Below are 12,166 nucleotides of genomic sequence, written 5' to 3'. Positions count from 1 at the left end.
AACTTCATGTTCTGTTAGAATGGAAATGCGAGAGACCCTTTGGCATTGTACTGTCATGAGTGCCTACGTACAGTTCACATACCTGTGCATACAAGTTTAATTTTAGACTTGTATTCTGATGTTGGTAGCTTTGGGTGACTTTTGTGGGTGTTTTGCTTGCAAAAACTACTTGATTTTTTTTTTCTTTTTGTTAATATTGCATAGAGTTGTTGGAGGTCATTTCTGGACCTCTCCTGTCAAGAACTGGTGAATGTGCTCCATTGCTTTCTAGTTATTTGAACCTCAGCTTGAGGTGATGTTATTCTTTCCATTTTGATTCCTATCCTTTTCTGCACTGGTTCCTCTCTTTCCTCAAGCAACATATCATCATCTTTGTTCATCGTTATTATCCAGCTTTTTGTCTGTCCTCCTTTATCTCCATCTGCTAGGTAAGAGACAGAGCAAACATATTTCATTTTGGGAACTCATTGACCTCTTCCAAAAATTATTCAAAATCTGACATCTACAGTGTTACAGTGTGATATTGCAAATGCACAGGATTATCTCTTCAGTACACATCAGAGAAGAATCTGGCTAGAGGCCTTTCATCAAACAAAATAACCAGGAGTTGTTGAAATCAAATTCTCTTACACAGATGTTTTTTTGTGTATATTTTTTTTAATTTTTATTTTTAACAAAAACTCCCCCAAGTCGATCTTTCTGTAACTGCTTTTTTTGCTTAGGAAGACTGTAAATTTCTATGCTTTTCTGGATCCAACATCTTTGCTCATCTGCTATAGGCAGATAACATTCTTACCACTCTGCTCTGACCTAATCCTTGTCCCTTCATTCTCCTGCATTCTTGCACTGTCCTGATGTTCCTGCCTTGTTTGCATCTGCACCAATGTAATGAGCCTCACAAAGTTCAGCTCTGTCCATGCACACTCATTCAAAGCCTGATACTTTCTTTTCTCATTTGTTAATGGTACAGAAAAAAGCATGGTTATCCCCAGTTTACCAAGGTAACTGTGATTAATCTTGATTCTGTGCAATCATGATTTTTACCCACTGTAGTTTGTATCCATTTGCCATCCACACAAGTTCATGAAATTGCAGTGTCCTGATTCTTAAAGCTGTACAAGAAGCTGGAGAACATATCAGTAGTGGCTTACACAGAATAAGCCCAAAAGCAATGAAGTTAGAAATTATGGAGCAATCAAAAAAGAAAAAGTTGCACCAGATAGCAAAAAAGAGAATGCCTGATGCAACTCTAAAGGATATTGCATTCCAGCATCCTTGCTCCTTGTGTCCTCTTCATGGATTAAAGGGAAGAAAGAGGCCCTTTACTATCACCCTAAGGCAATTGGTAGGCAACATAACTCTTTGACTGATGGTATGTGGTATGAAGCTTTCTTCAAGGGCAGACACTTGCATGCTGCCGTTGCTGGGTTTTTGATATTTTGTTTGAAGGTGCATACTACAGCATCTTTTAAAAGGTTTGCCAACAGCTTGCCCCCTGTGAAAAAGACATTCACAATTTCCATCTTTAAAATTAGTAAAAGGCCCAGACTGTCTCCACTAGCTTTAACCATCCTAGGAGGGCAATGATCCATCTCATAAGTCTTTGGATAATTATATCCTCCCTTTAAATCCTCCTCTGTAATTTCAGTTGGACACAGTGATCTTCACTTGCTGGTCTAAACTGCTGTGTTAAACAGTTGTCTTCTTTCATTCTAGATGTTGCTTTTGGTTTGGGTGAAATGACTCCTGTGTATAGAATGTTGACAAATGAAAGGTGACATGTGTAGATCAAACTGTGTTTTAAGTTGCAGTGTTGCAGTCTGCTAAGTCACCAAAAACTCATTTTGAACCAAGAAACTTAACTGGAAATAAAATGGTGTCAGAAATATTGAGGAAGTTCTGAAATGCTATCTTGAAATAGAAGTTCTCTCCTGACTCTTCCTCTCTGCTAAAGATTTTCCTACACAAAGTACCTTCCCCCTTAATATAATCCCTAGTAACACTTGACATGTGAAACTATATTTTCCTTTATGGAGAATCTGTACTGGCACCAGGTTCAATGAGTAGCTATTTGCAACACACCTGGAACTGAAAGAATTCATATTTGGTCTTCCTCACTGTATGAGAGGCACTTTATTACCGGGGATTCAGTGAGCTCAAGGCAGCTTACTGAGCAAGGACAGACCTGGCAGATCAAAGGATCTTTGCCCAAAGAGTTATCAGAGGTGTTAAGGACAGCTTAGGCCCTCAGCTGAAATTACAGTACAAAGCAAAGGTAAAATTTTTAACTGTTTTTTTTTTCCTCTAGATATTTTCCAGTGGAAAGAAAGAAATCAAAATAGTCCCCCATGTTTTTCAGAACATTTGTTTGTACTCTACATTTGAAATGGAAGGGCCCAAGATGCTGCAAAAGTTATGGAGCCAAAAAGATGTTTTTAAGTAAAGGAACCTTCTTGGTTTAGTGGTAACTTACTTGAAAAAGTGTAAAATCCAAGCAGCCCAGGCTGCATGCCTGCTGCTGCTTCTTTATGCTTTGCTGCCCCTCCAATTAAATCTGATAAAAGTCACAAATAGTTTATTGTAACTACAACAGGTTCTACTTTCAGTGTTCTTTTCTTCATGCCAAGTAAAACAGAATGTAACTTTGACTTAGGTTTGATAAACCTTGTAAAGCTGTAATAGCTCTTAACTGTAGTCAATTTCTCTGGATGACAAGGGACATTGCCTATTCTATGTCATACCTAACACAACAGAAGGGAAAGAGAATTATGAACCAACTGAATGTTCCTGACATGTGTTACTTATAAGTTACTCCTTCCACCATAGAATTTATGTCCTATAAAAGTCAGGGAGCCCCTATTCGTTTTATTCCATTTGTCCAATCTTGGCTGCCTTTCACTTCTTCTGTTAAAAACTGTAATTAACTAAACTATGAACAATGAAAAGCTGTCATACTGGGTTGGTCTTAAGACCCAAAGAGTCCTATACTTTCTGTAAAAGGAATGAGAGCAGAAGCTGAGGAAGAGAGGATAAAATAAGAGGAAAGGATAGAGCGATCCTTCTGCTGAAAATGTGTTCTCAGCAATCTGTGCTCTACAGACTTTGTGATTTGGAAGTTTTATCCCTGCACGGCTTTCTCTCACATATGAGATCAATGACTTTTTAAACATTTGAATCTTCCAACATCTTTTAGCAATTAGTATCACAATTCAGTTATGAGTTCCATGGAAAAAGAAACTCCTTTCATGATTTCCTGCTGCCTGATGATTTGGGTTTCCTATAGCATGATGAGAATTTTTTTTAATTTATTTTTTATTTTTTATTTTTATTCTCTTGCAGTCTTCTCTTCTTTCAGGAGTCTGATTTCCTTGTTCAGAACCTAACCTTCTGATTGCCCTCGTTATTCTTTATACCATTCATGATTCTACCGTATTCTTGCTTGAAGTAGGTAAAGAAAGATGCACAAAGTGATCTTGCATCCCAGATTTATACATTGATGATAATTACATTTTCTTTGTTGCCTCACACTTTCTTAATAACTCCAATTGTTGATTCTTTTTTTTTTTTTCCATTGTCATTGACCTGATGGTCTCAAAAGTTCTTTCAGAGACCACATGAAGAATGCGTCATTCTTTTGCTTATATAGGAGAAAGTCAGAAGGAACAGCATGCCATCTGTACAGGCTAAGCTTGCTAACTCTCCTACTTTAAGCATCATCTTCATGTTTTATGGCTTGCTTTCTATCAGCCCTGTCACAAAACAGAAGCACTCTGCCCCCGACCTTTCTTTTCAGTGATGTATTTCACTGACAGCAATTTGCAGTTGATCATTTCAGATTCCATCTTTTCTGCAGAATCTCACTGAACTGTGAACAGCAAAATTCTCTTTTTGTAAGCTCCTCCTTACACACGCAGATGTATACTTTGTTTTATCAAAGGGCTGTGCACCATTTTTGGATAACCTAGTTGCTGTTACAGAAAGCAAGCAGTAGATCTTATGTTATCATAGCTCCCCCTAGAGGGGTGTTATGTCTGCTATATTTGTCAATATCAGATTAAAAGGTAAAAAATCTTCCTTTACCTGTTTTTCTGAACTAGAGTATGTAACCTCTAGCTGCACTTGTTACAATTTCCCCTCCATATGGAAAACCCTGCTGCACCTAGCAGAGTGTCAGGTAGATTACAAAAAAAAAACCAACAGGATCTCTTTGAACCTGGAGTTCCTGTCATGTTAGTCCTTTAATTCAAACATTTTATCTGCTGCAGTCAGCAGGATGAACTGATGATAGCCACGTATCTTTTCTGGTGGAGTCCTCATCATATGTAAGCAGTGTGCACAAGGTCCTGTTTCCCACATGCACCACAAGATGTAGAACTACTTGTTGCTCTGTTACAAGTATGCTAATTCCTTCTCTCAGAGGCACACCTCTTGCTTTCTGTTTGGGCCGTGTTATCGGAAGGATAGATTCCAAGGGCAAGAGTGATGTACTGAACTGCAATTGAAGCTGCTTATGAAATGTAACAGGTTTAAAAAGCACAAACTTGTGCTGTACGAAAAGACTCCTTTTCTTGTTACTGTTTTGTGCTCCCACCTGCTCAAAGAGCAAGCAATGCCCACAATAGGGTAAATTCTTTCTGTGCCCAAGTAAGACAGACATATGTATTTGTCTGCTTTCTTAAAATGATTTAACATTTTCATAATATTTGAAAAAGATTCTGTTTTGAGAACTGTAATAGTGAATGCTAGAGAAGACAGCTTTTAGTTTTTAAACTACTTGAAGCCAGACCAAGTTTAATATATGAGTTTTGTGCTTAGTTTGCTTAGAAGCTATTTAGATTTGTTTCTGACTATCAGCTCCCTAGAAGATACAAAGGTGGACAGCTAAAGAACTGAAACCATCAAGTCCACCAAAGAGATTCCAAAATAGAAGCCAGGTTAGTGAACTGATCCCAGCTGACTCTCAGGCTCAGTAAACCCAAGGCTGGATTATCATGAAATGTTGTTCTTTATTTCAGATCCCCAAGTGGCAAACAAACTTTAGTTAGCAATAACAAGAACATCTTTAGACCCAAAGATATTAGGTATTAGTTATTAGTTAGCAAGATCCTTTGCTTCTTAAATGTTGTCTGTGGTAGTAATAGAGGAAGTTCATGAAAAAAGACAATGTGTGCAGTGTCTCTTCACTCTGTTGAGAATGCCCTCACACTGCATGGTAATAGGTTTTTCATGGGGCCAATGAGGAGATGGTCAAATTTTCTCCAGTTTGCCATGCTTTCCTGATCTGTTCATTACTGGAGATGACTGCAAAACGCTTCCAGTCTTGGTGGAAGGACTAAATAAGAATATCCAGGCTGTAGAGGAGATGCTTGGATGTGAATCAGAACTTCTTTGTCATTGTTTAGTACTTTAGTATCTTTAGTACTAGTGGTGGCAATGGTGATGAGGAGATGGTTGGACTGGATGATCTTATAGGTCGTTTCCAACCTTGTGATTCTATGATTCTATGATTCTATGATTGTTTCCCCTCATCAATCTGGTGGAAATAATAAGTAAATCAAACAGAGATTCAAAATAATTTCTCTATTAATCTGCTGTGGCTGAGGTGACAGACCTGCTGCAGCATTCAGGTGGAGTGGACATAGCAGCAGTGGGTTTGTTGTCCCAGCAAGCCAGAATTTAGACCTTCTGTTTATCTATCTGCCTGAAGTGACTTCCAGAAAGCCTGGATAATCTTAACTTGACTTTACTTTGCTGTGTGGCTGACTGTATTTCCCTTTCTGATTTCATACAGTTTAGACTGGTGAGCTGGATGTATAAGAAACCTGGTTAGCCGCTAGTAATTTTATTCAAAGCATTTTACACTTAAGGTTTTGGCATTATTTTCTGCACAGGATGACCTAACAACCATCAGAATAACAAGTGCTTCTGTAATTTTAGAAGTCTATGACCCAACTAAAACCAGTGGCTGGAATTCATGTGTCTTAGTGAACAATTTGCTAGTTTGTATGCCATGGCCTCACTCAAGATCCTGTTCAGTGCCTCCTGTTCTGTTCATTGCACAGCCTGTCAACGCTTTCATGCCAAAAATTTCCTCTTACCTAAAAAAAAATTAACCAACCAATATCAGATTTGATATTAATAAATATTTATTTCCCTTCTACTCCATCTACAGGCATATGAATGATTCAGGTTTCAATACAATCAGAGTGAGAAAAGGGCATAACTCCCTAAATTTCTAGCTCTCATCTGGCTACACCTAATGACCAGGCAGATTGTTAAAATCACTGCTAGGTAAATTAAGTCACACAGTACCCGTGTGACCTGCCAAAGCATGACCATTTATTTGTGTAAGACTAGATCAGTGCCTCATAAAGTTACAATTGTGTCTGCATTTAAAGTTTAACATGTCTGCCTTATTTCTAGGTAATAGCTCAGCAAGTTTCAGAGGAGAATTTACAGGAAGGTCGCCTGTACCCTCCTTTAGTCACAATTCAGCAGGTGTCACTGAAGATTGCTGTGAGGGTAAGTCATTTCATTCCTGGCTTCTTTTCTTCCCATGCTGAGCATTAGATTCGATCAGCTGACACATCTTCTCACAAGTTGATTTACAGCAATCTTGGTCTAGGAGTAAAAATAAATGTATTCAATTTCAATTCATAAATGTAACCCCAAATTTGACCCCAGTACAAGGAGGAAAGAGTCAGAACTCCAGAATTTTTGTTTACTGATGTAAAACATTCCAGTTACTGAACAAGGAGCCTTCGTGCATCAAACACTTCCCCTAGCTTCACTTACTCTACATTTAAAATAAATAATAATAATAATAATAATAATAATAATATCCTTCTTGCCCCTCATGTCTTCTTAGACAAATGATAACTGTCCTGTAAATGTTAAAATATTACCAAGATTCCTCAGGCTACATCAAACTGCCTACGTGGCAGAAAACACAGTGATAGAAACTCCTCTGTTGTCTCTGATGAGATAACTTGAATGTGTGTTGAAAAAGGAAAATGTTACTGACCAAGTCTTTCTGCCTGATCTCTGCTGAAATGTTATTCCCACAAGCACCTACTCTCGTGCAGTGCTTTAGTGCTTGTACAGCACTAAAGGTTAAGTGATGGCCTCTGTCCTTTCCAGGGAAGAAACACTCTGAAAATTTTTGGAATACCAAATGCAGAACATAAATTCAGACCTCATTCAGCTGTGATTATTATGTATGCAGACCTGAAGAGAAACTCTTACACAAATACAGACATCTCACTCAGCTCTGGTTGGGACTTCAGATGAATTCTAAAAGGGAAGCCAACATACTGTAGCTCTTCCCCTTGGGGCACTGGCTTCTCACCAAGCTAAAATATTTATGTTTTAAAGTGATGGCTAAGGAGAGCAGGAAGAAGACTTTGTCTTCCCTTCATTTAAAGTAAGAGCTTCTGTCTGTTTGCCAGTTGCAGTTGAAGCAGATCCTACTGAAGATCACTGCTGCTTTAAACTAATGTGTAACCCTTCTTTTGTTTCACAGAGGAGCATCTAGCCAAAAGATGTATATATCTCAAGCTGGTGTTCTTCAGATGTGACAGTATGCTTTGATGCACGGAGTGAGCTCCAGTCCCTTCCAAACGTCAATTTTTTGCCACAGCCATACATAGGATGCAATTGATTCTGATCTTGTTGAATTCTCAGAGACAAAGTACACAGGCTTTCCCCAGTCATACATAGAATTTAAACCTATGCACCTTGTTTAGCATTTACCTTTGAGAAATGTTTTACCAAACTGAGGCAAATAATAAACTTCCCTCATATGCAGGGGAGGCTTGGGATAAATCATACTTTTCTTATGTACTTTATAGGAGGTGGTAAACCAGGGTAGCCTGCTCACAATGTAATCCTGTTCAAAAGAGTTCAAAAGCAGCACGAATCAGACAAATCAGTGCATACATCATCATATTCTTAATCTTTTTTGCTGTATGTTAGCCCAGATCCAGTGTAACTTGACATCACTGTCAGCATCTAAGAAGATGTCATCTTGATTTTGACCTAATTTCTACTTAAAAATTCTGTTAAATGTATTCACATAAAGCACTAATTGGGATTTTAATGCAACTTTCCAGATTGCAGAAGAAGCCTACAGGAATAACAGTGCCACCACCTACCCTCGGCCCAAGGACCTTGAAGCCTTCATCCGTTCGCAGATGTACAGCACTGATTATAACAGCTTTGTGGCTGACTCATACACCTGGCCTGAAGAAGCCATGAAAGTGAAACTGTAAATACTTCATGAAGAAATAAGCAAATCAGCAGCAGTGGAAAAGCACTAAAATATTCAGAATGTTTCTGCCTAGAGAGCCGAAGAGTAGATAATTTTGTAAGATTCAGAACAAGTTTTCTAAATCATAATATTTGATTAGAAACTCAGATTAAGAAGTCATAATTAATTATAAATGAAAAAATAAAGATTAATCTGAGAACTGTATTTGTGTTGGTTGTTTTCTGATTGTTATTGCACTTGATGTGTCCTGTATGATGGCTGTACACATTTTTTTATATCAAAATGAGTGGTTGCACCTTGAATTCAGAGATGTGTCATACATGTCAATGAGAACTTCAGCAGATAAATGGTACAGTGGAAAATTAAGAAATACACACAATGACTGTTTAATCCATTACAAGTCAGGATGTAACTTGTGTAAATTGTCAAGCTGTTATTGAAAAACAACAGTAAGTTTAGAAATATTTTCCTCCACATAAAAGCCTTATTGGTCACTCCTGTGTGCAGCAATGAGGATTTTCTGATGAGAATTGAACCTGCAGAGCCTTTGTTGACAAATTATTCAGCAGCATTAAAATATTCTAACAAAGCCATAGTCCTGTGAATTATCATTTTCCCCAACAAGATAACTGTGCTGCAATTGCTCGGCATAAAGGCAGTCAGTGTCCCTCACAAAGAGAGAATATCAGAGTATTATAAATAGGCAGCCAAAGCATCCCCATTTTTAATATTGTAGTCATCAGGGGAGTGTACTGAAACACAGCTTTTAAGTAGCTGCTAACCAAATAGCTTGATTTGTAGATTTGGTCATCCATACCTCAACAGTAAGGGTGGTTTTATTGCTGTGTACCAATTTTCCTATTATGGTGCTTAGAAAGCAGAAGGCAGTGTTATGGTGGTTCTTTAAGGCACAGCTATTTCAGACTTCTCAGACACAGCCTTCATCTACGAATAACATTCAAATATGACAATCCTTTTATATCTATACAGACACACACACAACACATATATTTCCTTATTTATTATGTTAAACACCTTTCAATATGCTAGGCCTAGCAATACAAATATAAAAAAGCACAAGTTGAGCAACTGTTACCATTCAAAATTACCATTAATGTAACCGGACCTTAATGAGATGAGAAGAAGCTGCTATTGGAAATGTGGGCAATAACATTATCCCTGTAAAGATGCACTACCCAGAGCTTCCAAATGATAGGTGATGTAGGTTTACTTCCCCACACACACTCCTCCGTTTTAAATGCAAAACCTGGTGCTGTGCTTGGGCACAAGAGTCTTTGCTTTTCTTGGATCAGCTGAATTAAGTGAGAGCAGATGCTTCATACAGCAGTAAAAGATAGTGAATGCAGTAAATCTCTGACTCCCTTTGGTGGCATGTACTTTTATACTGGAAATTGTATTAATCTCTGACTACAGACACCTTGGTGACCCACAACTAAATGAAGAAGTTAACTAAAGCTCTGCACCTCGGCTTAGTAACACAGCACAGTATGGATGATTGCAGACCAGTGTAATTTGGGATGCTACCATGTGGGATTTTCATCACCTTGCAAGCACTTCTGTGAGATGTGGCTCAGTGATAAATGCTGCTTTTAAGGTCTCTGGAAATAAGTAAACAAGCACCTCTTTCAAAAAACAGGCTGCAATTCAGAACAGAGCCAGGAATATCTACTTGAACTGTCCTTCTGTGTTAAACACTGAGTTTCCCTTTTCACAGCAGCCATAGCTTAAGGATAAATTTTAATGCCAGCTTCATCTCTTGCTGTCCAAAGTTAGCATTCTTTTACATCTTTTTTTTCTTATTTGTCTGCAAGTTTGCCTTCAACACCAAATAAAATCTGAAAAATATGTCCACTTTGATGCTGTTTCAGGAATTCAAGGAACTGGCCCAGATCCATGTGATAGTCATTCCTCAGGCCATAATCACCATGGGCCTGAAACTGCAAGTCTTCAAAAGTTTGAAAGAGGCGCAAATTATCAATGCTTCCTTCTGCTTCTACAGTCTCCACATGTTTGCATGAAATATGCTTCCAGTTGGGATATCTGATAACACGCCAGAACTCCTCACAGTTTTCTCTGGTTCCCTCCACACAGATCACCCCAGGTTTTCCTGTCAAGCAGAAGCCAGTCAGGTTTAATTTCTTTGCACACTCAAAGATCTTCTTCCTCAATTCCTGCCTGTATATATGATGGCTGTAGATCCACATACGTTGAATTGTTTCTTTAACTACTGTTTCCTTTGAAACACTTTCAGCAGAGACCTTACTATTTTCTAAATAAGGCAGGCTGTTCTCTTTCAGCCACTGCACAGCTTCACATACGCACAGTTCACCTGAATCCAAAGAGCTGATGTGAGAAGTGAGAAGAGTGTTGAGCTGCAACTGTTGCTGTCTGTGCAGTGCATTTGATCTTGCAAAAAGCTGAGGAGCCACATGGGGATACATATGAGGCAACTGTACCTGCAATTCCACTTTCACCTTTAAAACAGAGCACAAACACACAAAAAGAAAATAAATTCCACAGCTAAGAGAGACACGCTAGATTCCTTTCCCTGCCACAGGCAGATTATGAGATGTAATTGGGATTGCAGTATCCTAAAAACTGGAATCACTACTTATGTCTTCCTTTTGTCCCCATAACCTACTCTTTCATCTGGTCTTTCTATTGTATCTCACTGGGACTTTCCCAACATATCAACTGTTATCACAGCTGCTCTCTTCTGCCATCCACAGAAACAGTGTTATGGCTTGAAAGAAGGAACACAGGTGCTACTTACGGGACATTCTTATTTCCATTGCATGTTTTGAGAGTGTGCTCAGTTTTGTCATAGTGACAAAATACAAAGTGGCTTTGAGAATCTTTCCCCTCACCAAACATACATGTGAACAATGAGTTCAGCCCAGGTGCTGAATGGATTCCCAGAAAACAGAGTTACATGAAGAACGCTTACGATTATACACACTGTGAATAGAGGCATTATTATTACTATTTTAAGCAAATACTCACCTTAGGAGATGAAGCTTCATTACAGACAATAAAAAGGATTACGTACATGTTAGGCCGCGGAAACCTTGAGATTACCCTGCCTGATCTCTACAAACTGCAGGCAGTTGAATTTCCCTTGGTTATTCCTACAGTGCCTTACAGCACTGTAAGATATTGTAGCACTTCAGTTCTCTGGAAACCAAATTCTGCCTATAGTCAAAGAGCAGGAAAGGTCCTCAGTGCTCAATGCCCCATCCCTGAAGGTGTTAAGAGGAGGTTGGATGGGGCAGCCTGGTCTAGTATTAAGTGTGGAGGTTGGTGGCCCTGCCTGTGGCAGAGGTGGAAGCTTGATGACCCTTGGGGTCCCTTCCAACCCAGGACGTTCTATGATTCTATGATTCTGTGATGCTATGAAATGATTAAAAACAAGATTACAGATTCATGGAGGTTGGAAGGGACCTCTGAAGATCACCTATTCCAACACCCTGCTTACAGGAGGTTGCACAGGAGAGCATCCAGGCAGGTTTTTATTACCTACAGGGAAGACTCTACAATTTCTTCGAGCAGGGCGCAGTTTTACCCCTCAGCTTTTGAAACAGCAAATTATTCCCCCACTCCTCCCTTCCGGGCAGACGTTTAGCACCTGCACCACGAGTAAGGCAGGCGCAGCTCTCACCTCCGGCTCCCCGACACCGACAGCGACCGAATACTCGAGCCGCGGGGGCAGGGATCCGCCGCCGTCCCTCAGATAGCGCTGCAGGGCGGGCACGGCAGCCTCGTCCAGGCTAATCTCTCCTTTCTTGGGGAACATGGAAAGGAGCATTTCCACCTCCAGCAGCTGGAGCTCCAGGCACTCCCGCACAGCGGCAGCCATGGCTCCGCGCTGATACGTGA

At 39.4% G+C, this 12,166-nt stretch overlaps 2 protein-coding genes across 6 annotated transcripts in view; one reads left to right on the top strand and one right to left on the bottom strand.

Moving 5' to 3' along the window:
* The window catches only part of ME1 (malic enzyme 1), a 156,500-nt gene extending 148,027 nt beyond the window's left edge, over positions 1-8,473 (top strand). For all 4 annotated transcript variants that reach the window (XM_042881691.1, XM_042881674.1, XM_042881666.1 and 1 more), the window contains 2 exons: positions 6,424-6,522; positions 8,112-8,473. In XM_042881691.1, coding sequence (XP_042737625.1) covers positions 6,424-6,522; positions 8,112-8,270 — 258 coding nt within the window. In that variant the 3' untranslated portion in view covers positions 8,271-8,473. The remainder of the gene's footprint in view (positions 1-6,423; positions 6,523-8,111) is intronic.
* On the bottom strand, positions 6,122-12,161 carry RWDD2A (RWD domain containing 2A). 2 transcript variants are annotated; one of them, XM_042881744.1, is made up of 3 exons: positions 11,949-12,161; positions 10,620-10,764; positions 6,122-10,397 (listed from the first exon to the last, which is right to left on the bottom strand). In XM_042881744.1, the coding sequence occupies exons 1-3, from the start codon at positions 12,144-12,146 to the stop codon at positions 10,087-10,089; spliced, it is 654 nt and encodes a 217-aa protein (XP_042737678.1). In that variant the 5' UTR covers positions 12,147-12,161; the 3' UTR covers positions 6,122-10,086. The 2 variants fall into 2 exon arrangements, with proteins under 2 accessions (XP_042737678.1, XP_042737669.1); XM_042881735.1 differs by having other exon boundaries at positions 6,122-10,764.
* Between the last annotated feature and the right edge of the window lie 5 nt (positions 12,162-12,166).

The sequence above is a fragment of the Lagopus leucura genome, unplaced genomic scaffold (genome assembly GCF_019238085.1).
Source record: "Lagopus leucura isolate 7727_CA_CO unplaced genomic scaffold, USGS_WTPT01 Super-Scaffold_73, whole genome shotgun sequence".
NCBI classification, from domain to species: domain Eukaryota; kingdom Metazoa; phylum Chordata; class Aves; order Galliformes; family Phasianidae; genus Lagopus; species Lagopus leucura.
The sequence above is the reverse complement of the archived record's forward strand: the minus strand, read 5'-3'. Positions and strand labels throughout refer to the sequence as shown.